Genomic DNA, 27,879 nt, shown 5'->3' with positions numbered 1-27,879 from the left:
TCATAAGAGTGAAATGAAAGAAATTTTAAGTAATTTAAAAAATAGAAATGTATTTTTAATAACTTACAAATTCTAACATCTTCAATAGATTTTATGTCAACGCTACTTGGTGAAACTGGATCATTTTCAATTCCCCTTGCCTTGTCAAGTCAATTTTATTATTAGGTTTGTAACATTAATTATTCTAAACAATTACAAAGTCAAAGTAGCTATTAAATCGGTAAAATATAACAAATAATAAAGACAAGGATCACATCAATACCATACATTACCAGTAGCCATTTAGATAAAAATAAAGAGGGTAGAAAAATACGATTATATATTATTTAAAAAACCGTGTGTTTTTAATTTTCTGTAAGAATACGAAAGTGACCACATTCATTCATAATAATAGCACAGTATAACAAGTTTCCCTACAGTAATCCGACGGAGACGTCTAGACAGAGCAATCGTGCGGGGCGTGAGGGGTGGGAGGAGCCTGCATACTTCGCCGTTCTTTACTAAGAAGCTTGGGACAAGTCTAGGGCTACCGCGTTTTTTTTACATTTCAATTTATAACAAAATTTATTATGGTGCATACGACATATACTGTGAGTGCGTGCAAATCTTCATCTCTCATAAATAAGGAACTAAGATTTCATCTATTCATATAATTATATTTATTTATTTTTTATTTAATTAAATTCAATAACAGGAACTTTTAAGTCCGTTAAGTCTAGAAACCGAAAGTATTTGTCGGTTACTAATCTATGAAAGTATATTATGTAGAAAAAAAAGTTTTTTATTTCAAAAATAGTATAATTTGAATACTTCTTACCCCTAGTAAGTATGCCACTTCTAATTCATTTTGTTTTGTATAATTTCGCAATACCAATATGTACCGATTCGTAAAAGTCTACCTTCCAAATTATAAATTTGTGACAACCCTTCCTTACTTGCGTAAATACCTATACAGGCTGCGATATCGCTCAACTTCCATGGCGTCGGCCTACTGTAGGGAAAACTTGTTAAACTGTGATAATAGGACACATTATATTGATACAACACAAGCTAGACCACTTAAAAAAAAACAAATTTCAATTCGATATTAAGAGTAATGTTAATTTTTATGGAGTATTACCAATTACTAGACCGTGAACGCTGGCGAAATTTCATTACAAAATCATTGTAATTGTGTAATAAATACGTCAACATTCTCTATTTGTAGCAAATCCTCTGAACTAAACTTCCAAATGCATTTCATTTCACGCGCTAAACTTTCATTCAACACTTACATTAATTCTATAACATTGATTTATACTAACATCTTTATTCAAAACAATGCAACGTTCTTGTTAGGCGTTAAAACGCATCGACCAGCGCTACTGCAGTATAAAAATTCTTAAAAAATACGAAAAAAAAAATTTTTTTTCGAAAGGGGAAACAGTACAGATACAGTCAAACCAAACTACTATGGGATAATTTTACGAAGTTGCTAGAGTCTAGCAGCTAGACAGAATGCACCCACCAAATCCTTCCACGGAATTTGTCTGTGGAATATTTATTGGATATTTGTAATATATCTGCTTTGATCAGTTAAGGTTCATGTAAGACCTCTAAACTTCATTTAGTTAGATGGTGCGAGAAATATCATGGTTTAGTCCGGCCAGCGGCCTGTATCTTACAATAGCTTAATGCATTGCTTACAATGTAATGCAACCCTCCTCCTGGCAACCCTAAAAATCAGTCTGGAAAGCAGCAATGTAAATTAAAATAGAATTGCAAACCAACAAGATATCGTAGGATGACATTTTCAAACGATTCAAGTAGTTTCATTCATACATTTTAATTTCATTTGTATAATGCTAATGTACAAATGTTTGCGAGCACGTTATGTGTAGGGAGCACCCTATTTAGTATATACTTGTGACAGTTTTTATTATCTGTGAAAAGTGTTGCTAGTAGTTATTTTTTTTAATTTGCCGCCATTTTATTTGTCCACTACTCGCTGGCCAGACTAATATTGCAGAGTGCGCGACTACACAATCACAAGTAATTGATCATCGACGACAATCTACGCTATACTTTTCGTACCATATAAATGAGACATTATTCAATTAGAGTAGTTATTTTCCGTCAAGGTTCGCGAGTGAAACATTCTGCACAACTTGGGCAAATTCGCTAGTACAATTATTACACCAAACAGTATACCCCATAACTTAACTTAAGCGTGCGTGGCGCTGTCTTCAACGAAGTCTCTTGCCTCTTCTTGCGTCACACATTCAACGTGCGACACTTTGTTGCGGAACTTGACGCCATAGAACTTGTGAGCGTGCTCGAGTAACTCTGGCCGGAAAGTGGTTGTGATGAATTGAGCTGATGTGGAGAGTTCGTGGATCATGTTTGCTATCGCCTTACGATGCTGGGCGTCTAGAGCCTGGAATATTACGAACGAATGTTAACAAATTTAGTGCCAAGAACTCGACAGTCGGGTTCTCTGTACCTACGTAGATACACGACTATTACAGCCTTTAATAAGCCTAGTAAGGGCTATAACAACCACTGACTCACTAGTACCTTTATCCTAAAGCAAAGAACACATACCTGATCAATTTCGTCGAACAAGTAGAATGGTGCGGGGTCGCATTTCTGTATGGCGAATATGAGCGCCAGAGCGACCAAGGACTTCTGTCCGCCGGACAGTTGGTTCATTTCCCGCATGTCGCCTTCTCCGCCAGTGAACGAGACCTTAATGCCCACGCCCGTGAACTGGTCTGCGTTTGCTCGCTGTAAAGAAGTCTTCATATTATTACGAACGCATTTCGAACTAACATTATATGGAACCCGCTTTGCGAAATGCTGTATTGAATATCTAAATGGGACGAAGAATTTTTATTAGCGCTGTATTCTTTCCGCATTTTGCCAAGTACTAGCAGACATTGCAGATTCCCGCCAAGTGTTTTTTTACAAGCTTTTATCTAACTTTTGTTTTCTCATTATTGTTTAGGTTAGATCACCTCAGCAAAAACGGCTTGAATTATAAACTAGCTGTTGCCCGCAACTCCGAATGCATAGAATTCGTTTAGCTGTATCCCGCGGGTACTATGCAATTTTCCGGGAAAAAAATATCCTATGTTCTTCCCCGGGACTCAAACAATTTGTACACCGAAATTCATCTAAATCAGTTCACGGTTTCGATGTGAAAAGGTAACAAACAAACAGACTTAAAAACTCACTTTTTTTTGTTACATTAAACTGATCGTGATTGACCCCTACCTCACCTGATGTTAAGTGCAGATACTCGTATTAGTGGTATGTTTGTTTCAGTTGCCGTTATCAAATTATATAAATCCTTGAATTGGTTATGATTGCTTAGGGAGAAATTTAACATCACACAAAAGAGTGTTAATTAGTTTCGTCATCAAGATTTCCCATCAACTCACGTCAGGATTGAGCTCCTGTCCATCATCAGTGGCAACACGCATGATGAGACTGCCGCGCCCTTGCGGCACCAGTTTCTTGAACACCTCCGTGAAGTTTTTGCTGACTTGTTTGAACGTGAACTGGATGGCCTCGAGTTTCCTGTGCTCTAGTGTCTCTATGAGCTCACGGATTTTCTCGCCACTGGAAATTAAAAGAATGTGTCAAAATTAAAACGCTCAACTCAGTGCCGGCTTTGGAGGGGGGAGGGAGTCGACCGGGGAGACTGCCCGGGACGCTAGGTGATACAAGGCGCCAACTCAACAATTTTTATTGATCTAAGGAAAAACTAGATTCAGCGTAATTAACTTTTTAACCATTGATGCAAAAAGAGGGGTGTTATAAGTTAGACCGCTATGTGTGTCTGTCTGTGGCACCGTAGCTCTTAAACTATGGACCGATTTGAATGCGGTTTTTTTATTTGAAATCCGGTTTTCTAGCGATGGTTCTTAGACATGTTTCATCAAAATCAGTTCAGCCGTTTTGAGATATTGAACTTTGAACTTGTTGGTTAGGTTATATAGACTATACTTAGATCATCACAGTACCTCGCTCTTCCTTCTGTCTCTGTGGGTGCGCTGTTTGTTTTGTTCAAATAGACAGAGACGGCATAACATTTATCTGTCAGTTAAAATTAATCAATGGGTTGTGAAACAGCCCCTAAGGCTGGCTCTGGCTCATGGTTAAAGTTGAGAACGATTCGACTGATTTTAGAGTTTCAGAATACCAGAGTGAGTAGTTACATTCACGACGGCGGATCACGTATTGCGCACTCACAGGGACAGAAGGAAGAGCGAGGTACTGTGATAGTGAAGTTAGCAAACACCATTCGCTTATAACGAATGAACGATATGAAACGAAATGAACTGTTCCTTTTAGATTTCAGTTCATAGAGTGCAAACGTTCAAACTAAGAACAAAACTATAAAAGAAGGCACTTTACTTGAAAGCTACAAGATGTATATCAATGAAATTTGGAGTACAGATGTTAAAGCCGCTATTTAGTTTTGTAGTTAAATTACAAAAACAAATATTTATAGGGGGGGGGGCACTCCACACACATAAAAAAGTCAGTGAAAAGTCATCGTGACTTTGTCACGCCTGTTACTCATATCACCTGCGCTAGACACTAGGAACAGTAGGAACGTATGTGATTTTGTGACTAAGTCACCGTGACATTATTTATCCCCCCCCCCCCCCATGTCTACGATATTGTAACGGAAACAAGGGCGAATCTTTGTATAGATTTATGTGGGCGATTCACGCATTGTTCCTGAAAAAGATTGTTGTGATCTATTTTACAGTGGCAATTTTCTTATCGATTTATCTCTTCAGCGTGATCAAATATTTTTCTGGGTATAACGAAAAGTTAATTTAATACACACAAGCATTATAACGTTTACATCTGACACGATTAACTGATAATAGAATTCATTATACATTTCTTTCATTTATTTATTTCGATTGTTGGAAATTTGTTTACAAATCTTAGCTCAGCAAGTGAAAACAATAACACGGTTTTCCGCCGCACTTAGGAGTCATTAGCGTACACTTTTATCTATGAGTGTCAAGATCGTCGTTATTAGCGATTACGTGCTTTTTTAGTGTCAGGTTAATGACAACTTGAAATGCTTTAAATATATCCGCGATGTAACCTAGTGACTCTTTCAAGCGTGATTATAGAAAATGGATTACTCGAAAAGTGTTTTTCTTGCATTATTAATATCAGTAGTTTTTGCCTGTGGAAAAACAGATGAAGAACACAACGGCATCTTTTCGGAGAGGGGTAAAATAGGTCTATTTGAAATATGGAACGACGTAACTGAAGGCTTGTCCAATTTTGCAAACGTAATTGCCAGTGTTGAAAATGTGTTAAGTGTATTAAGTGAAAATAATCAGAGTATAATCATTGAAGATGACATTGTTTCTCCGGACACATTCTTACACATAACAGAACTTGCTGCTAAATATGGTTACCGAGTTGAAGAACACAAAATAATAACTGAAGACGGTTACATATTAACCGTACACAGGCTCAGAGGAAGAAATGCAGCACAAAATACGAGTAAAGTTGTATTTCTAATGCATGGAATTGTAGATTCTTCCGACAGTTGGTTGCTTCAGGGTCCGGATAATGCTTTGGGCTATATCTTAGCAGACAACAGTTTTGATGTTTGGATGGGGAACGCAAGAGGTAACAAACACAGCCTGGCACACACAACACTAGACCCAAAAGAGAGCGATTTCTGGGACTTCACATGGGAAGAAATAGGTATTTACGATCTGCCGGCCATGATTGATCACGTTTTGAACGTGACAAAGAAACAAAGTTTATACTACATAGGCTATTCGCAAGGCACGACCATTTTCTACGTAATGAATTCTATGAAGCCAGAATACAATGAGAAAGTGAAAACGATGTTTTCATTAGCGCCGGTGGCGTGGATGAGTAATGTAAAAAGTCCTTTAGTAAAGTTATTTTCACCACCACATAATATAATAGGATATTTATTTACTAATTTCAATACAAAATCACCAAGCACGGAATTCTTCAACAAGGTAGCCGCATTGTTTTGCAGTTATCTACAAGTTCGTTGCGGAGGTTTATTGAACATGATCGGAGGTTATGACTATAAGAACATAAATGGTACACTTATACCTGTTATTTTTGGGCACATGCCTACTGGTGCTTCGACATTGCAATTCGTGCACTATGGACAGTTAGTGGAATCGGGAAGATTTGCTCGCTTTGACTTTGGGAGTATTAGAAATTTCAAAGACTACGGTCAATCGTCACCGCCTGATTATGATGTAACGAAAATCTCAGTTCCGATTCAAATGTTCTACAGTGACAGAGATTGGCTATCAGCTGAAAGTGATGTGGATTTATTGAAAAAGAAACTTCCCAATGTAGTGGGATGCAATTTTATAAAAGGATTCCATCATTTAGACTACACATACGCGTCTAGAGCTAAAATTGAAGTATACGACAAAATAATGATCAAGATTGATGAAACGGAAAATGAAAACAAGAAATTCGATTATAAAACGACAGTTCAAAATATAATATAATCCGAATGTTAATTAATTTCATATTTGTTAACAACTATCTTTATTGAATTGTACAGTGCCTTTCGCCCTAAACTGTCCCTCTCTGCTTGTTACATAGCGATAAAGTTCACTAAGTGATCAGTTAAGACTGCCCGAATCAATACACGCGGCAGTGTATTAAGCCAAGTTCAAAAGAAGAGAACTGGCGACGCAGCGGCCGTGTGTTATATTACACGAACCATTTGGAGCCACTTTTGACCCCTACGTAACTCAACATCTATTAAACATAAACATATGAAATTTCGTTCATTTATTAATAAGACCCTTAAGGCTAACCCCAAAAAATATTAATCTCAATTCTTTTTCTTAAAATTGAACTTGGCTCTCATTTTTACAATGTTTTTAATGGGATTTTTTATTCACTTACCCGACGTCAAGTTCTTCTTTCCGCTTATAAAGTTTCTCCTTCTGCTCGGAGAAGCTTATGAACTGGTCTAAAGCTTTCTTGTTCACATGATTGTACTTTTTGAGATGCTGATTGGCCTTCTCTAGTTCTTTGAAAAGCTGCAATAAAGAAAAAAACTTTCATCCAAGTCCGACCGGTCGTTTGAGCGAGAAGAGTTAGAAATACACGCACATATGAATTTGCCCGCGACTTTGTCTCCGAAGAATTCGTTTATCGCGTGTCCATTGGACTTTACTATTCTGGCTAAAAATTATCTTAGGTTGAATGGCTTCGAGAAAAGTTTGGTACGGCCGTGCCTTTATTTTGTCCAACTTGGCGGGGGCACTGCCGTGCCCCAGATGTCCTGCTCAGGGCCTCGAAACTAACTTCATACCAAAAGTCATAACAAATGCATCAGTATCACTTCAGATCTATAAGCGTGAAAGCATTACAAACTAGCATATGTTCGTATTTATAATATTAGTAGACGATTTATGACGACATCTCGTGAGAGTTGCGGGCAACCGGTGGACGCAAGTGGCGAATTGTCGTTAATTGTGGCGTTCTAAGGGGGAGACCTTTGTTTGGCTTTACCTGTTTGAGCGACATCTTCTGATACTTGGCGTGCAGTTCAGGCGCGTTCGGCAGTGTCCCGAGCGCCGCGATCTTATCCAAGGACTCCTGTATCTTTTCCTGGAGCAATACTTCCTTGGACGCCATTTTCTCTAAGCCCTTGGCGTCTTCCTCCATCTTGTCTTGGGCTTCTTTTTCCTGTGAAATGAAATAGTCTTGTGAGCAAACAAAAAATAACTTTCTATGATGACTGGATAGCCCAGTGGTCAGTCAACCTGACTGCGAAGCTTCAGATCTCGGGTTAGAACCCGGTTGGGGCAGATATTTGTGTAAAATTATAATACGAATTTCGAACATGAAACGACAGCAGCGACAGCTGCCACCGCCTCAATATGGCCGCCGCAGTAGACGGACAGACTAATGTAAAGACGACGTTCGTTCGCCGAAGTAGTTTGAAACAAATTCGGCGACCGCATTAGATGAACGACGCAGTGTAATAGGGATGTTGACACCACCAATCGTTGACGTACTTTTTATGAGCTGTCAAAACACAATTCTCCCATAGAGTTACAATGGCAATAGCGACTTATGACGTCATAAGTCGCCATTTGTTCGCCAACTCAATAAACTAACTATTTATTTGTTTTAAAGCAACAAAAAAACTAATTTTACAGTAAATCGAAAATTAATCTGGTTTTCAGGGCTAAAATAATAAATGGAGTCGTGCCTTCGAATTATTTTTTAATGGCGTCAACATCCCTATTGCCGCTATACACGTCACGGGCGTGGTCAAAAAGCTCACCTTATTTCTCCACTTATCCAGCTCAATCTTAAGCGACTTCTCATTCTTAACCGCGATCTGGACCTTCCTTTCGACCTCCTCCATTTCCTTGTTGATCTGCTTGATCCGTTTCTCGGCGGTTTGTAGGTCCGACTCGCTATTTGCGAGCCGGCGCTTCCTGTCCTCCACTGATATCTCTTGGAGGGCTTGTACTAACTCATCTTTGCGTCTGCGAAAGCGTTTGGGTCTTAGAAATATTCAAATATATATATGAAACCGGGAGATACCGAGCAGGATTCCCTGATAGTAAGAATAAAAATATAGTTAAAAAATTACTCCGCTGTTTACTGCAGTAGGTACAGATGTATTGAATAATGTTTTGCCATCGTATTTTATCCGAAAACTTCGAATTTATCTTGCTTTCTATTAGCTTGAGTAAATTTCAGTAAGCTAGTTGAGATAGCAAGATAAATAGAATACGAACTTTTCCAACAAAGATGGCAAAACATTATTCAATACATCTGTACCGTATAAGATGTGTTTTTACCCAAGAGAGCTAAGATAGGAAAACCTGTATTGAACCACTGGTTGATTTCAGCCTTAATTTTCGAAGGTCTATTTGCACCCTTAAGGAACCCTAAAAATCAACATAAAAAAAAACATCATCAAGTAACGAACCTGATCAAGTTGTTAGTAAGCAGATTCTCCAGTTTATTCTTGGTGGCCTCGAGATTCATCCTAGCGCTAAAAGCTTCCTTGTTTTCTTGCGTCAGACGGCGAATGGCGTCGTTTAGTTCGTCCACTTTACCCTGATCTGCCATTGATAGTTGCTCCATAAGTTCCTGGATGCCAAGTGTTAATGGTTAAAGAAATTTCGGAAGTTTTACTAATGTTAATCATGGGCGGTTCAAACTAAGAAATTTCGGAAGTAATGTATCCTTTTATTTTCCGTCACGTTCTTCTCCGCACACTTAACACACACTTAAACGCTGCGGCGAAAACGCGTAGCAAAAGGCGGACGTAGAAGCATCTACACGCGCTTGCAAGGACGAGTTTCTGCGCGCGTGTAAAATACTGGTCTGAAAGGACATGTTCTCGCTCAAAGAAAAAAAAACGGAGCTTACACGCGCAAATAAAACGCTGGTCTGAAACCGCCCTTAAGCCCCGATTTAAATCCAAAATAGACGTGTTACGCAAAATGAAAAATAGTGAAGGAATACCATTTTGTTCGCATTAGTAATTTAATTGTATTTTCATAGTTCCCAAATGTAACTTGCATTTATTTTGCACTTCATAAAACGAAATTGAATGTTTAATTTATATGCGTTTTCGTAATTAATAAACAACAAATCTGTTCAGGTCTGCATAGCCGAAAACCTATTAATGATGTCGTTTTATTTATTGAATAAGGTGGCAAACAAGCTAGTAGACACATGATGGAAAGTAAGCCACCACATATCGACACCCACAACACCAGAATATTGCAGAAACTTTGTCAGCCTGGAATGCTAAGAAAGAATATCTCTTGTGGGAGTAATTGCACGGAATTTTCATACAGTTTAATGTTGGTCTTTGTTAGTCTTTTTTTGTGGTCTTTTTTTTACTTTTAATATGTTTTGTAATGGGTAGGTGCAAACGCGTGTAATCGGCTACAGCCAGGAAGATAATGAGTTACATGGCAGCTACAGTTAATTTAAATACCTGGTGCAACTCTGACTCCAGGCCTTCTTTAGTGGCCTGCATGGCCTCAAGACTAGAACGGCATTGCGCCAATGACCGTTCCTTAGGACCGCGGAACCGCTCTATAGACGCCAGTTCTTCTTTCATCAGACGGATATCCGCTTTCACTTTGTCGAATATGTCCCTGAAAAAGGAAGTATGATAAAACACGTCTAGCCTTCGACTAAGAGAAGTGGCCGTTATTTCCGTAATAATTGCGTACGTATTTTTTATTTATTTTGAGTAACGCAACATTATTATCGTTTACTGGTGTCAACAGCCCTATTTTCACCCTGCATTTTAAAAGGATATTTACCAAATCACATAATACTCAAAAAAAGGAGAAAATACATAATAGTCATTTTAAATAACGCAATTTTCACAGAATTTTTCAACTTTACAGAATTTTCGTACAATTAATCTAACCTAACTTCCAATCTGTAGATAACAAGATCAAAAAGTTCGGCTGATTAATAATTTCACCGAAATTAACATTATATCAAATGATCTTTATATATTTCGTCCATTATTCCTTTTAAATGTTATGCATTGTGACACGTTCCTATTTTAAATTACTCACTTGGCCTTCCCCTGCTTGGTCTCAGTCCGTTGCATCTCCGACACTATAGTATTAATGTTGGACTCAGTCTTGTTGAGTTCTTGCCGGAGCGTGCTTAGCTCTTGCTCGAGCGAAGTGATTTGCTCCATCAGTTCGGAGCGAGTCTTCTGCATTTCGAGGCGGGAACGCGATTGGTTAAAGTAACCGCCGGTGAGGGAGCCTTTTGATGAGACCTGTAGAACAGGAATGAGTTGTCTTCAGCAAAGTCTGCGATCATCAGGGTGTATACCTAGTTAGCTGACGACTTCTCTAACAAGAGTGTCCGATTACGAAGTAGATGAACAGCAATGAATTCGATATTATGATATAGAATACTACTACGGTTACATAAGGTTCCACGCAAAGATTTACCGTTATTCAGCACAAATGGGTAAATCGACCATATGAATTGAATATTTCAAATTGGGATCAAAATTAATACCACTTAATTTTGTCAAAATCTAATTGTGCTGAAAAATAATTACAATTAAATTAAATTGTTATCCCATATGAAACAAAATGACAAATGATTATTATGGAAAATGACATAATGTAGAATTATCGGAATCGCTTAGCAACAATACGATTCATAATAAAATTAGGATGAATAGTTATGAAATTAGCAAATTAAATTCGAAAATCAGCGCATACGAAATTCGGGCAAACAACAGAGAATCAATCTTAGGGTACACAGTGCAATGCACTTAGGTGCATGCCAAATTTCATAAAGATTGAGGCGTTGATGCGTCCAAAAAGGAATAAACAAACAACAGCAATAATAGTAAATTATAATTTTAGGGTTATCCTAAAAATGGAAACTTTCACTTCGTAAAATCAAGACTTCTATCGTCCATGTCCATAACGTACCTGATCGCCCTCCAAGGTGACGCAGTCGAGGTGGAACTGCTTTCCCAGTTCCGTGGCGCATTCCAGGTTCCGGCAGATGAGCGTTTTACCGAATATATACTTCATCGCTTTGGCGTATTTCGCATCGTACTTCAACTTTTGGACCATAGCTATGGCATTCTAAAAAAAATGCAATCATGCTTATTTTCGTTTTCGTATCCTAAGGCAAGCAAGCCAAGAGGAGCTCATTAAGTCACAGGGCCGAAACCTAAGATAAGAGCACTCGTCGTTTAGCGACAAGGTGTGAGGTAAAGGTAACCCTCTCCCCCCTGTCCCTACCACCTTACACACACATTTGGGCCCATCAACTATTTTACCGACACTTTGGGCGTCTCCTGCGTTAGGTACCAAAATTGTCTCTGGCATTACCAAAAAATCGTTCATGGTTTAATAGGTTGAACTTACGTAGGATGGCATGTATTCATGTACACCATCTATTAAATTACAGAAAAAACATGTTTACTTACAAAAATCTGCAATTGTTTGAAAAAGTTGATTGGCCCATTTCGTGGACACCGTTTTTATGCAAACAATTCTCTCGAGTGTCTAGTAGCAACACAATCGTTCACCAGTTATTGATATAAAAATTGATACTTTTCTTTTCTTTAAATATTTAATTGTATCACTCTTTACATGATGTGTTACACATAGTTTTGAATTGTAAATGATCTCTTGCCTTAATTATTCTCATTACTGTACCGCACGATTACAATTTGTTATGTGTGCCAAAATTAATAAATATAAGTACCTAACATCTGGTAGCATAGTGAAGTGTTGCTCAGAGGATGCAATCTGGTTGAGTTCGATTACTCAGCACGATAAAGGACTTGGAAACTTTGAATTTCGGCCTATATAAATTGTGACATGACAAGTGAGAACAGAATCTTATGGTTATTACTTACATTGTCGTTAGGATACACCATGTCCCGGACTTGCAGCCTGTTGAGAGGCATGAAGGTGACTTCCCCGGGCAAGCTCTGCCGGTTCATCTCCTTCAGGATCTTAGTGCCCACCGTGTCAGACTCCACTATGTGGTGGAATAGTCTGTTACCCGCAGTCACCTGCAAGTTTCAAACATTTACATTTGATGGGAATTATTGTTAGCATTCCATACAGAAATCAAAAAAATATAATACATATGTAGTGCAACATGATTTTCCATCGGTAAAACTCTGATCTCAATCGGAATACGATGATGGCACTCGAACTGATGATGAAATAAATTTTGTCTAAATTCCAATATTTAATTGGTCAGTACGTAATAATAAGTTAAGTACGGAAAGATATACCTCAACGGCTGTGTAAATGGTTTTATCGCAAGTGAAGTTTTCGATCACCGGTCCGAAATACTGGGTCGCTATTTTGCCCCACTCGCCGCCCCTCTGTTGGAATGTCTCGAGCACTTTGCGGACACTGTCCCTTCCGTTCAGAATTGGCTGAAACAAGAAAAAATTTCAAACCAAGGATATGAATAGGGTCGGTCAAGGTAGAAACTAATGAGGATCAACAAAAAAAATACCCTCCAGAGCTTAACGGGAGGATGCATGGACCTCTCCCGGCTTTCCACCAAATGGCTGGCCCCAGGGAGTTGGGGATGTGTAGCTGGTGAGAGTCCGGCACTGTCTGGGCCTTCCCTTCTCAGCCGTCCATAATTAATTTTTCCCGTCTGTTACACCTCTGAATCACCTCGTACAAAATTTTAAAACTATAACCTAACCATCAAAAAGTTGGAAAAGCCCCGACTTTGTCACTTTAAAGTTCAATAAATCAAAAACGGCCAAACCGATTTTGATGAAACATGTCTAAGAACCATCGCTAGAAAACCTGATTTCAAATAAAGAAAACCGCCTTCAAATCGGTCCACCCGTTTAAGAGCTACGGTGCCACACACAGACAGACACACACAGCGGTCAAACTTATAACACCCCTTTTTTGCGTCGGGGGTTAAAATGAAGTAAATCAAAGCAAGTGTCTTTGGCCCTTAAGGCTACTCACTCAAACCAAAAAAGTCTGACACTGGCTGCTCGTGGTGCCATAAATCATCAGTGCGGTAGGCGCGACAGACGATTACTATCTAGTCTAGTACCTAGTAATAACAGAGTATAGTATCTAGTAATGCGTTAAAAATAGTTAAAAATAGTGTGTTTGATACTAGTATAGTATGATAGGATTACCTTTCCAGCCATAGAACGTAGCGCTTGGTCTGCCTTAGCTAAGTCTTCTTTCAATGAGGATAGATTTTGAGTCAATGATGTCTCCTTGCGCCAAAGCTCGCTGAAATAAAAAATGAATCATTTCCAAACCTTATTTTACTTAGATATCAGTATATCTAGAACACTGAAAAAAAATGCTACCGCCGGGAATCGAACCAGTCCGGAGCGCGTGCTGTATTATACACCACCGCCAAGCCTTCATTTCACGCCGAAATTTCCCATTGTATTTTCTCTACTATTTTTATAATTAGCGAGTAATTTGCACCCAAGTTTATTTTCATAATACAAGGAAGGCTACTTTGTAGAATTCTTCTGTCTGTCTATTCGTCGTAAAAGATCAATTGTCACCACATAAAACCATAGAAGAGCTTTTTAATGGCTTTCCAATTTATCTTGAAGTCCAACTAAAGTACTTCCATTTAGTAGTAAGGAGATGAGAGCACGACTTAGAGGATACCAAATAGAGTGACAAAGTTGCAGAAGTAAGTAACAGAAACGAGAGGCGAAAAGATGCCAACAGAGAGGTATTTTAATACATTAAGATAAAACTTACTTTCTAGCACTCTGTTCTTGGTCCTTTTTTTTCTTGCATTCGTAATACTGCTTGTTGTGTTCGTCGATGGCGATTCTTTGGCGCTCCATCTCCTTAGTGGTCTCTTCTATCTTCTTCTCAAGTTCCGTGAGCTTAACTCCGTCGTGCCGCAGATCTTCGCGAAGCTTATTTTCATGGTCCTTCTTGTCTTTTAGTTGTTTGTTCAGAGACCTAAAAAATAAGTGTTAATGTAAAACAAATTAATAATACAGTTGAATCACTAAGGTCGCTGAGGCAGGCCAAAGCAAAAATGGCAGAATGACCATAACGCGTTCTCGAGACACGTGGACAGGGTGTGTTATTAAATAGACAATTCGTGCATGCAATGTTATGAAAGCAAAGCTTTCTTAGTAAAAAATAACGTCGGCCAACATATTAAAATTAAACCTTGTATCTCACAAATTCGATTAAAAAATAAGTAGCAAGCGAACAAAACTGATAACATACTTAAGTTCCTTCTCAATCCACCGATCCCTGTCCTGCTTGGAAGTGAACTGCGTGCCTCTGCCCTGTTTGGCGTATAATTCCTGCCTCTTCTGCTGATTGAGCGCTAACGCCCTGGTGCATTCCTCTTCGCGCGACTTCATCTCCTCGTACTTCGGCTTGAGAGCTTCCAGCTCGCGCTCTTTCTCTGCTATTTGTGTTCGGAGGCGCTTCAACTCAGCTTCCGCGCGTTCCTGTGGCAGTTAGGGTTTGTATAATCATCATCATCATCATCATGTCAACCCTCAGACATCTCACTGCTGGGCACAGATAATGAGAGGGCTCGGGCAGTAGTTCCCATGCAGGCCTAGTGTAGATTAGATCACACACACCATTGAATATCTTCGCAGGTGTATGCGGGTTTCATACGATGTTCTCCTTGGCCGTAAGGGTAAATTAAAGGGTATATTCGAAAAAACTCAAGAGCCCGGATCCCAAACCTAAGGTTCGCATACGGATTGCAGCAGAGGCTTGAGAAGCCATAGGTCAAACTACTAGGCCATCACGGCTCATATGATCAGAGGGTAACAATAACTAGTGATGATGATGATGAATTTGACGACCGGATGGCCAAGTGATTAGAGAACTTGACTACGAAGCTTGAGGTCCCGGGTTGGATTCCCGGCCGGGGCAGATATTTGTATGAATAATAATACAAATGTTTGTTCTCAGGTCTTGGATGTTATATATGTATTTAAGTATGTATTTATCTATATAAGTACGTTCATCCATTGCCTAGTATCCATACTAATCTATAGTACAAGTAATCTATAGTAGTCTTTGTTTGGGACTAGAACAATTGGTGTCAAGTGTTTCATGATATTTATTATTTTATTATTATTATATTCAGAGCATTCTTGAGAGAAACTCTACTCGAGATTTCGCTCTTTGTCCAGAAGCTAAAAACAAAATGTATACATATATTATAATATGTATATTATGTCAGTTGCAAGAGTGTAGGATTTATTCCATCATACCTTGGACTTGTTGTCACCATCGACGTCATCGCTCAAGTCTTTGATGCCGAGTTCGAGCTTGGTCTTCTCCCGAAGCAGCTGTTGCTGTTCTGTGGACAGTATGTCTTTCTCTTCGCGGGCCGCTGCCACGTCTTTACGAGCCTCTTTTAGCTTCCTGTAAGAAAGTGGTGTTTAATGTTGTAAGATGCTGGCTGATAGACTTATAATAAAAGTTTAATTGGAACTAAATTAAGATTGGTTTTTTGGAATCTTTTTGTATTTTTTATTTCAATTCCAAATTTTTACTTTTACGGTCATCCCGTAAAACCTAAATTGAAAATACAAACTGAAATATAGATACTGATGAGGGCTACGGTATAGATGTCGCTAGCGTCACTGCTTAAGTGGCTAAATAAGAAACAAACAAGCTGAGATATGTGGTGCATAGGGGAAATTCGTGTCTGTACCGTTGACCAGCAGTGGTGTAGCGGTATAGCACGCGGTACGGAATACCGAGGACCTGGGTTCGATTCCCAGTGTTGGTCTTATTTTTCTGGTTTTTCTGTGCATCTATATTTCAGTTTGTATTTTCAATTTAATTGGGACATTTGCAAAAACAAACAAACGACAAAATATGGACACTCCAAACAACAAAATTGCGTAGCAATTGCTGGCAGTAGGAAAAGTGTCGGAAGGCAAAGAAAAAGATGGATCAATAACTTCATAAAACAACAGGAAAAGACTGAATTAGTATGTATTATGGGCAAAGAAAAGTGGAAAAAGATGGAGGAGGCTTTTATTTTATGTCCGTTGGGGACTGGGTGGGCCCTCTTGTTCTGAGAGGAGGCCTGTGCCCAGCAGTGGGACGTATATAGGCTGGGATGATGATGATGATGGGGACTGGGTATGTGGATAAAAAAGCTATTATAATAATAAGCAAAGCAAAAGTGGATAAGGAAAAAAATTCGTTTTCTTTATCTGTTCTCCCATATATGTAAGTACTATTTAGGACTACTCAAGTTCAGATTGAAGACTGAACAGTGCCATACATCTTCAGCCTCATCTGCACTCCCACTCAGGTAAGATGGAAGTCAATAAAGGCTATGTAGCCACATTTAAATAAAAAAATAAAGGTGCGTCATTTTTTTTTGGGTTGTGTCGCTTTATTTCAGTTTTATTATATAAGGTGCTTTATAGGAGACGGGGGAGTGCAGTCGGGAAATATGCCTAGGAAGTAAGTGGATGACTAGAAAGGGAAGACCCAGTCAATGCAGGACTCTCACAGACTAAAAAATCCGGCTTCGCATCCCCAACTCCCTGGAGATTTGTGCGAGATAATTAGGAGTACAGTACAGTCGGACCATTTGATTCCTGACCCGCCGTAATATGCTCTCACAGTAAGTGTCATAATGAATTCCCTTGTCAAGCAATCCAACGTCACTACAACTTTCTCTATGAAAAGGTTCCACAGTGGGTCACGATTCAGTTGGCTTGATTGTCCATATATTTCCGACGGGTTTACATACCTGTTAGCTTCTCGGACGTGATCTTGTGCCTCTCTCACCATATCAGCATAGTGTTGTTGCTCCTTGCCACTATTATTACGGATCTTTTCCAACTAAAAACAAAATAATTAGATCCCTTTTAGGGATAAGTTCGCCTTTGTACTCTTTTTGTTTTGTTGTTTTCTTTTTGAAATATTTTTGTGTTTTATGTACAATAAGGTATTTACATACATACATAATTGCCTTTCATTATGACACCACCAATCAATTGACATACTTTTCATTTGTCTAAAATGTAACCACAGTTTTGTATGATAATTTGATAATGGCCCCTGGTGTTGCAAATGTTTATGGGCGGTGGTGATGTCTTACCATCAGGAGACCCACTTGCTCGTTTGCCATCCAGTCGAATAAAAAAAAAATGATGGATAAATCACATCCAAAATATTTTACTCAAATTATCATTTGGCAAACAATCTTACCTAACCTAACCTACTTTTATGGTAGCAGTTGGTGTTTGTAGTTGGTTCGTGTGCGAAGTGTAATTTTGAACAAACATTTTCTTGGAATATAATATTAGCCAAAAGAAAACGTTTGCTTAGTAATTGACCCACTGCTGCACGCCAATGTACACTAGTACGAAGCGCCTCCATCGTCGTCGAACGTTAACAATTCATACTGCACCTCTTCTAGTTTCCTTTTGTTCTCTCTGTGCTCAGTATCGTGAATAATGAACTCGAGTACACGCCTCGCTCGGTCCCACTTCTGATATTCCTTTAATTCTTCCTTCTCTTCTTCCAAGGTCTTGAGACGTTCTTCAATTGTTTGCAGGAATTCATTGATTTTCTCCACCTTAGATCAAAAGAAACAAATAGATGAAGTCTAGGTTTGAACAAACAATTAAATTTTTAAGCCTGGACTAGAGATGATGGATCCATACATCTAGCTAGGCAGGGCAGTAGGTCAGTCTGTAAACATATTTATTACGAAATGTCAAAAATATTTTTGACAGGGTCCGTGGAATTGTTTAAATTGTGAAAGTGGTCTGTGAATTCAAAAAGTAAGAGACCCTGAGCTAGACCATTGTTTCGTAACCTGTGATCCGCGGACCATGTGTGGTCTGCACTGCAATAGCTATAACCTAAACTAACCAACAAATGTTGGAAAACCCCCGACTTTGTCACATCAAAGTTCAATATCTCAAAAACGGCTGAACCGATTTTGATGAAACATGTTTAAGAAACATCGCTAGAAAACCTGATTTCAAATTAAAAAAAACCGCTTTCAAATCGTTTAAGAGCTACGGTGCCACAGACAAACAGACACACATAGCAGTCAAACTTTATAACACCCCTCTTTTTGCGTCGGGGGTTAAAAAACAAGACCCGCGAAATGTAGTACATAAAATGGATGCTCAAAAATCTAATTTATGCAAACTGAACTGAAATTAACGCCTATTTAAAATTATGTATTTTAAATTATAAAACACTGTTTAAAAATCACTTAAAATTTTATGACTGTTTATAATGTTGTCGTGTAACATAAATGTTTTAATCAAAGATTGTTTCTGGATTGAAATATCGTTTCGTTAACCTTTTTCCTAATTATAATGAAGTCAAAGTCCCTAATCAAATTAAGTTGGAAACCACTGATCTAGACACTACCTACACCTGCACCACCAAATTCACCATTTAACTAAACAAAAACTGCTTCTTCCTAAAAAATAAACATGTGTGGAGTAACAGACGTCCCCTGAGCACCTTAACCTGAGTACCTTCATCATCATCGTCATCATTCTACTGCTGCTACGTCCCAGTGCTGGCTCATGAGAGCTTGGGCCTTCATTCCCAGCATAGCGCTTACCTTGCCAACAGTTTCCTTCAGTATAGTGACGGACTCTTCTCTGCGTTCATCATACACCCTGGTCCCAGCCACTTCACGCAGCAGCTTCAGTCTATGGGAGTCCGGAGCTATAGCCATCTGGTTGATCTGAGAACATAAAAAAAAACAGAAGAACTGTAGACGTGGAATTGAAGAGTAAGTTACAGTAGCCGGCACGGTGTTTAAGGCTAATTGTGCACTGGCGACTGGTCTTCAAGCTTTGAAGAGGGACGGCGCGCTAAAACCTCGATGTTAACCACATAGTGCGTACTTACACTTAGTCGCAATAAGTGCCAAGGCGTTTGTGTGTAGCCACTTAGGCTACGTACGCACTACGCCTACACGGTTTTAGAGCGCCGTGCCTCGTTCCTAGTATTGCTTCCGAAAGAGACAGCGCTCTAAAACTGCGTGATTAGCCGCATAGTGCATACGTGGCCTTAGGCCGTATACTGGACGCAAGTGGGCGGCAGTCAACTCAAGAGTACATTTTTCTGTGCAACAAACCCTGCTCATCTTTCATTCTGAAATCATATCATAGCTGACACAACATAAAAGAAAAATAAATACAAAAATAAATAGATATAAGTAAGATGGATATTAAATTATACAAGATTGCAACTTAACTACTATCAAATGAATAAACACAAATATATAATTAACAACCAGATGGCCAAGTGGTTAGAGAACCTGACTACAAAGCTTGAGGTCCCGGTTTCGATTTCCGGCCAGGGCAGATATTTGTATGAATAATAGAAATGTTTGTTCTCGGAACTTGGACATTTATATGTACTTAAGTAAGTATTTATCTATATAAGTATGTTTATCAGTTGCCTAGTATCTACAAGCTTTGCTTAGTTTGGGCTAGGTCAATTGGTGTCAAGTGTCCCATGATATTTATTATTTATTATTATTTTTCATTTTTATTTAGTATTTATATGAGTGAACAACAGCAATGCGTCAGATCAGAGCTTACACAAACAAACACACACACACTTTTTTAAATCTGAATAGCAGTTCCAGAGATGACAAAGAAACAAAGTTTACCTCTTTATATGCATGTAAACATGAAGATATAGCAAAAACTATCAAACTTTCAAGTAAAAAGCAGTATAGTGTGATTATTATCTGTTCTATCTATTATTATCTATTACAAAATAAACAGAGTTCACACAGAGTTCTCTGTGTCTCACCTTTCCCTGCTTGACAATATAGTAAGGGTTGGAGTTGGAGAGACCAGCACTCTCCAAGAGATTGAGCACCTCGGAACGAGGCACCACTTTCTTGTTGAGGAAGAACTGGTCCTTCTTAGAGCCGATGACGCGACGGAGGAAGATCTCATCTTTCTCAATCTGGTGACAATTTGTTAACATTGAAATTTGACTGATTTGTTGATTACCATCAAACATGTTTTGAAATATTGCCACTGGTGTTGCCATTGCATAGTACAAGCTTTGCTTAGTTTACAACTGGGTCTATTGGTGTCAATTGTCAATATTTATTTAATCTATAGTTTGATTATCTTGCAAATTTTCGACACTTTGAACACTGAGATGACAATTTCATACTCAAGAGGCAAAGCTATAAAATTGTGTATGCTAATTGCTTTGTCCTAGTAGTTTTTAATAAGTGAGAATTGCAAAAGATTAAAAACTACGCAGCAAAAAATTTAAATTTTGGATAGACCCATTACTATTAGTTATGACTCCCCTATTTTTTCTTTTTTTATTTCTTTATATTTATTAGCCATATTTGGTTTCTATGAATAAAGGAGCAAGTTTTATAATTTTTACATTACAATACTTACAGGAATCCTATTATCGGAGTTATCAAAGATAATCTCAACAAAAGCGGAGATGACTCTTGGTCCAGTGCCCTCATGAAGCAGAGCCAATCTTTGCTCAGGTCTCAGGTGAGAAAATTCATCGCTCAGCACAAACTGGATAGCTGAAACATGAATTGTATAACCTAAGACCCTGTTTACATTAACCTCCTGACAACTAAGTCAAATTTTTGATTTTTAAAGGACACTGGTTGTCAGGTTAATCCAGTAAAATCGTTAGAGTAGCGTATACTTTGCCAGGTTCACAATCTTAACAAGTTACATGAGATTCGTCAAACACCGCAGCATCATTTAGATGCACCGCAGTATCACTATGGGAACTGTTGTACTGGAATAATGTAAACAACCCCACTTGCTCGTTTGCCATCCAGTTGAATAAATAATAAAAAAAAAAAAAACAAGCTCTAAATTCTATGGAATTTAAATGAATTCTATGGAATTCAAAGTCAAGTTAAAGTCAAAATATCTTTATTCAATTTAGGCTATAACAAGCACTTATGAATGACCTCTGTTGAGAAGAATCCGTCAAGAAACTCAATGAGATTATGATATGTATATTTTAAACAGATTTAGAATATTATTTATTGATATTTCTACATCACAAATATTTAACACAGCTAGGTACATTTTTAACACAGTAGATTCACTATTTGGAGTAAGGGATTGCCAATGTGGATTGGAATTATTTCCATTCTTCATAGTCGTCCCGAGTCTTTATAATACTGACTACCTTTATAGGTTTGAATTGTTTTGCAACATAGTATAAAAACTTTAGTAGACTTTTACATACAAACTACCTATATAATATTTGTCTATGTTACTTTTAAATTATTTGGTATAACCTCCCAACGCCCAATGAAAATTTTTGATTTATGAGCATCAAACTACATTTATGATCATACATCTGGGTTTTCGGTGCGGGAATGTTTGATATTAGCCAAAGAGTAGGTATTAACATAAAAAACAGAATGTACTGTAGCGCTTCTGCCTAATGAATAATTAATTGAACAAAAATACATGAAAACAATATTATACAAATTAAAAAGACCACTCATTAATATATGAACCTCCTCAGTTAAGTCCCTACTCGCGCCTATTACAACTACCAATGTAGAAAGATCGTTCAGTTCATTGAAATGGATATTAACAGCAAGAAGCCGTAGCTTAACTGTTCCAAATATACAAAAAAATATTAATATGTACTTTAATATGAAAATCGCGTCAACTACTATTACTGCAGGTAATTTTTACAATTCGCAGAGAGGTAGTTATTCATTAGGCATAATATGATTTTTTCGGACTAACCTCTCTGTATATCTACTCTTTCTCAAATCATTCCCGCACCTAAAACCCTGATGTATGTTTATGATAGAGTTTGATGTTCAAATTACAATGAGTATTTTATAAAGGACTGGGTGTTAGGAGGATAATGGTAAAAACTAGCCTAGGTACCGTTACCGTGAAGTCTTGAACTTGCATCTTACATCTCAAGCAAAATATCTTGATGCCTATAGAGATCTCAATTATTTTTTCAGCACAGTCAACAAGGATGCATAACTATTCTTACAATTGAACCTGGTTCTCATTTCACCGTTATGTTTTTGGTGGGATCATAGGCATCTTTCAATAGGGGGTATGAGAAAGCTCAGCAAGATTTATTTACACTGGTACAGTCACCAGCATTAATATCTGCCACAGCGGAGCGCTAAAAATATTTGACACGTCCTTCCGGCCCTAGAAATAGTCGTATCAGATATTTATGCACGCTTGTTGTGTCAGATATTGCTACTGGTGACTATACTGACAAATCTTATATTCAACAGGGTATTATCATGGAATGCTTATGCTTAGTCACATATGGTTAATTAGAATTTATCCATGTATAATACTAATAAAAGAAGTTATTATATCAGCAATATTGGATCAGATTAGTCGAAAATACACAAGGGTCATGCAGACTTGCAGGTGGATATGAAGTTCTTGCTTTACTTACCGTGAAAAAAGTTACTTTTACCCGAGCCGTTACGTCCTACTACTACATTGTGACGCTTGTCGAAAGGTTCTACAACAATTTGCTCGCGGTAACTCTTAAAACCCTGAATTATCACCTGTAAACAAAAACACAGCACGTCAAACCATCATAAAGAAGCTTTGTGCACGGCGAATCGTGGCTGAGCTTATGTTAATTATGAGGTAGGCTGTATATTATGACTTATTTTCACCTGCTTTATATGCATTTTATCCAAATTCTCACAAATCTAGGAATTTTTATGTCATCTACATTTAGGGCGCCATTCCTGCCTGACGCGCGCTGACGGAAAATTATTGACTTTGACATGACATGACAGTTCTTCACGTTATGTTTCGTTGCATGTTAGTGCGCGCATACGTATTTCAACCAATCATGAGTACGAAGATCAAACATGACAGATAAAAGAAAGTGCTGGCATTGGTGGAAAAAGAAGCGGCAACCAAAATTATTTCCACATGACAGCATTACGCACCAACAGCATTAAGTGTAGGGATGTCCAGAATATTAATGATTCATTTTTTAAAGTTCGTGTTTATGCTGGACCTAGGCGACATAAAATGACTTTTTATGCTCTAGTGCATAAAGTAAAATCTTCATCTAAGACCAAGGCAATTAGGTGAAACAGCCACAAACAGAAGTTTCTACATATTATTTTTTGTATAATTTTTAATTTATATAAAACTACTCAAAATAGTTCAATAAAACTAAAAAAATATAATTATAATAGTATTGCGTGAACAATAAAAGGTACATAGCAAGTGAACAATTGTTTCAACTGTTGCTATATAATTTCCTCGCCATCGAAGTGAAAAGCAGACTGTAAAACTAGAGCAATAAACACATTTTCCCCTCGACGTGTCCATCCACCCTCACCGTACGGGCTCGGGTGGCTATTTGAACGTCTCGGGTTAAATGGCTCATTTTATTATGCTCTTGTCGTACAATCTACTATAAACTGTAAGTTTAAAACTAACTCATAAATTAAAGTTTAGTTAGCTTAGTTAAGTTTATAAGAGTAATGACTTCTTCTAAGTTTAAAGACTGACTGAGAAAGGTAACGATACCTAATCATAATTTTATTAATTTGTAGAGGTACGAAGGGATACCTTACTAAATATCTAATACCTACTCTAAAACATTTAAGCACGAATAAAACAATAAGCGATTTCCCAGAGATAAGACCATGCTAGATCTATTTTTCATCCCCGAAAACCCCCACATACCAAATTTCATCGAAATCGTTGGAGCCCTTTTTGAGATTCTATACAAGACTCGAATATACCGTGAGACTCACTCATATTACTCTAGTATTACCTTATCAAATCTGATGTAATGCGTCAAATCCGAGTCCATTGAATGCTCGGCCACAGCAGAGCCCCTGTCGTCCTGTTTCTTCATACTACGTATGTGCTCCGATACCCTAGTAGAAACGTTACGCTCAGTCTCACCGATATAGCTCTTGCCACACGAACACGGAATCATGTATACCCGGGACCACTCAGGGGCTCCCATTTCTTCGGCTTTCGATATCGGTGAGACTGGTATACTAGACTACTGTAATACGTAGTTTGAGGAAACAGGACGACAGGGGCTCTGCTGTGGCCGAGCAGTCAATGGACTCGGATTTGACGCATTACATCAGATTTGATAAGGTGTCTACATGCGAGAGAAAAGTTTTTCATTCCGCGGAAAGTGCGTGAAGCCATTGAGATTAGTCGTCATCCGAATTTTAACCGGGATTGCGGTTGGTCGGTACACCCAAGTTGAAAAACAGTATTGAATACTCGTGCTGCGTCATCTGTTGGTGTGAACGTGCCTTTACGGAGCGATGTTGTTAGTGTTGAGTGCTACCCTACATTAGACAGTGACAATAAAAATGACGATAAAAATGCGGGTAGTTGTGCGCCGGTGTTAGTTTCGTCGGGCAGTCACGCGAGCAGAGCGGTGGCGTGTAGTGTGCGTGTTGCGGCAGCCACCGAGTCGCGTGCTCCTGAGAAGAAAGGCTACGAAATAGCCCGAAACATGTCGAGCTCAACTCGGTTTAAGACGTGAGTTATCCGTTTTAATATCATTTAATAATTGCTCGTTTAAAGGTATTAGACAAGCGAGCTATATTGTCTTCTACTGAAATTATAATTTTTGGTATTATCTGACTTATAAAACACCAAGGCCAAATTCCTTAAAAGCGACGTAAATTAACATACTAAACGAGTTATGTATGTGTACGCTTGTGATTGCAAATAGTAGTTCTGTTACTCAAACTTACACGCGTATAGGTAAAAACCTTAAGAAGATGACCTGTTTTATGTATTAGTAATGTATCCGTATAGATAAGTCGACGTTCCATTATTCGAAAATGACGAGTCCCATATCAATTCTGTGCACTACTACGTACAGGTCTTCTTAATTTTTTACTTTTACTAATATTAAAAATGACAATGAAATGAAATGGACTTCGGCGGCTGGCAGACCCAGGCGTCGATGGCGGGACGATCTGGACGCCTTCTTCGCAGCTGGTCAGAGATCCCCAAGAAAGGTTAGAGTGGAGACATGGGAGCCTTTGCCCAGCAGTGGACACATCTACAGGCTTAAATAATAATTAATAATAATAATATATTAAAAATGCGACAGGAACTCTGTCTGTCTGTCTGTTACTTCTTCTTGCTTAAACCGCTGAACGGATTTATTTGGCTGTCCGATTTATCTGTATTTAGTTGGCTGTTAGCGTTTGATTGCCTTAAACTTAGACAAAACTTAACATTATGCACTAGAGCAAAAATAGTAGTTATATCTTTTATCGCGGGACTAAAAATAAGCCAATTTATACCCGAGGTGGCTAGCCACCCGAGCTTAAGCGAGGGTGTCTATTTGTCCGAGGGTTTATATTGACTTGTAGTCTCGAGGTGAAAACTCTATTTTGATTGCGAGAAAAAATAGTCATTGTCATTTCTGTGAAAGAATTAATGCGTTTCTTATTCCACCAGTCCATAAAACTATCATAAGTTAAAAAAAATCTTTCTAGATTTCGGCGGCATAAGACTATCAATTTATATTTTTTGCTCTTTGCTTGACATCATAATTTTCACTACCACACGACATTGTGAGAATTATCAATTTTTTTTAATCGTTTATGATTTACGCTCTACAACAATTTCAGTTTTCGCAGTAAGTATGTTTTCCAACCAGACACAGATATAACGAAATAGAATGGCGCCACCTTCTATGCGGAAAAATCATAGTACTAAGACCAAGTAGACTAAGAACGTAACATTTTCGTCATGAAAATGGTCCACACACAATCTTATTTTATGCCAAAAACTAAGCAAGTACTGGCTGTTTGAGTTTATCTAAGTCAGTCGAAGTAAATTAAAAAAATAATTAATTTTACTCCCTAGGGACACAAGTACTCACTTTACACCCACCTCGTAAGGCTATATAAACCTACTTTTAGAGCATGAGAAGTGAAAAAACCATTTTATATCGCCTTGATCCCGCATAAGTACGAAGTTTACGAGCATGCAAATTAAAAAATATATTGTATCAAAAATCTGGACCAAAATTCGAAAGTAAGAAATTTATATTTTATAACAATAAAACGAGAACCATTGTGAAAAAAACACTAGGTACTCTATAAATAGCTGAGATCAGGGCGTCATTTCTTGTATCTACAGCTGCACGTTTGAAGTGTATTTGGATATGGAAGTGTAATGTGTAATTAATTGATGACAATTGGCAAGCCAACGTCGTTGCTTTGAATATTATTGCTGCTATCAGTATAGTGCTGGCATTGAAAGAGTTTAGTATCTGTAGAAATAAAGTGTAGATATTTAATCTATTTAATAATAATTAATTAAAATAAATACAAGCTTCCTTCCAATATACTGAGCGGCAAAAATTTGGCCCTCAAATGTATGAAGAATCGGTAATTTTGTATGAAGGGTGGGCCAAATTTTTTGCCGCTGAGTATATAAAAAGAGCAATGTACTCGTATACATGAAATACACGTCTGTCTTAGTGACATGCTCAAAAAATTTAACTTATAAGTGTTAGAGAAAACGTGATAACATGGCTGCTATGGATATACACAACAAACATAGTGAAGTTTTTGCCCAATTGTCTTCATTCGGAAAATTTCAAACTATCCAATATTTTTTAATTTGTTTGCCGCTAATGGTAGTTTCAATGATGAATGTGAATTATGTGTTTGTTGCTGAAAATGTTAATATCAGGTAAGGATGTGTGCGATTGAGATTTACACGTCCCACTGCAGGGCACAGCTTTCTTAAAGCAGAAACATTCACTCACTTTGAATTTAAATAAAATTGTAGGTAGATAATTGGTAAACTGATTTTAATTTGAATTCGATTATAATAAATTCACCATACCTATATGCTCTTCGGATCTCGGAAGCAAAACAGTTGTTGAAAAATTATTACTAATATTATAAATGCCAAAATTAATATGATTGTTTGTTTGTCTGTTACGCTATCACACTTAAAGTACTCACAAACCAATTGTGACAAATTGACAAAAGTTACAACGAGCACGCGATAAACGAATTCTTTGCAGACGAAGTGACAGCTTAGGCAATAGCTATTTGATGTCTTAATTTAGTGCTAGGTCGCGAGTTTGACTACCTCCATGAGCAGGCAGCTATCAAGAAAGTAGTTGAAACTGTTTAATTTAAACCTGAGTGAACTTTTTTCATCTTCAAAATATTCTTAAATCCCAGAAAACACACACATTCTAACATCTGGTAGCATGGTGAACGGTTGTGTTTTTTTTGAAGGCGTCTTGGTTGAGTCCAACGGTGGTGATAATAGATGGGTTTTGTTATTTGTGTGAG

The 27,879-nt window shown here is 37.9% G+C and overlaps 2 protein-coding genes across 2 annotated transcripts; one reads left to right on the top strand and one right to left on the bottom strand.

The window, feature by feature from the left end:
- Positions 1-33: 33 nt before the first annotated feature.
- Positions 34-23,331, bottom strand: SMC3 (structural maintenance of chromosomes 3). Its single transcript, XM_074098827.1, has 23 exons — positions 23,224-23,331; positions 22,995-23,109; positions 20,966-21,105; positions 20,352-20,510; positions 19,144-19,269; positions 17,965-18,132; positions 17,302-17,393; positions 15,797-15,950; positions 14,784-15,013; positions 14,298-14,507; positions 13,706-13,805; positions 12,821-12,967; positions 12,434-12,592; positions 11,493-11,651; positions 10,608-10,819; positions 10,010-10,172; positions 8,987-9,150; positions 8,330-8,537; positions 7,549-7,725; positions 6,937-7,073; positions 3,423-3,603; positions 2,584-2,766; positions 34-2,416 (listed from the first exon to the last, which is right to left on the bottom strand). Exons 1-23 carry the CDS (start codon positions 23,236-23,238, stop codon positions 2,204-2,206), a joined length of 3,612 nt encoding a protein of 1,203 aa, XP_073954928.1. The 5' UTR covers positions 23,239-23,331; the 3' UTR covers positions 34-2,203.
- Positions 4,662-6,928, top strand: LOC141436000 (lipase 3-like). The gene has a single exon (XM_074098828.1). The coding sequence runs from the start codon at positions 5,145-5,147 to the stop codon at positions 6,528-6,530; it is 1,386 nt and encodes a 461-aa protein (XP_073954929.1). The 5' UTR covers positions 4,662-5,144; the 3' UTR covers positions 6,531-6,928.
- Positions 23,332-27,879: the final 4,548 nt, after the last annotated feature.

This window comes from Choristoneura fumiferana, chromosome 16, assembly GCF_025370935.1.
Source record: "Choristoneura fumiferana chromosome 16, NRCan_CFum_1, whole genome shotgun sequence".
NCBI classification, from domain to species: domain Eukaryota; kingdom Metazoa; phylum Arthropoda; class Insecta; order Lepidoptera; family Tortricidae; genus Choristoneura; species Choristoneura fumiferana.
The sequence above is the reverse complement of the archived record's forward strand: the minus strand, read 5'-3'. Positions and strand labels throughout refer to the sequence as shown.

Bases quoted from the DNA above. Each gene is read 5' to 3' on its own strand.
- SMC3 (XM_074098827.1), bottom strand. The intron at 18,133-19,143 runs GTAAGCGCTATG...TTTTGATCTAAG, and splicing joins TGAAGGAAACTGTTGGCAAG to GTGGAGAAAATCAATGAATT. The intron at 13,806-14,297 runs GTAAGTTTTATC...TTTTTATTTCAG, and splicing joins CAAGAACAGAGTGCTAGAAA to CGAGCTTTGGCGCAAGGAGA.
- LOC141436000 (XM_074098828.1), top strand. From the start codon at position 5,145: ATGGATTACTCGAAAAGTGTTTTTCTTGCATTATTAATATCAGTAGTT.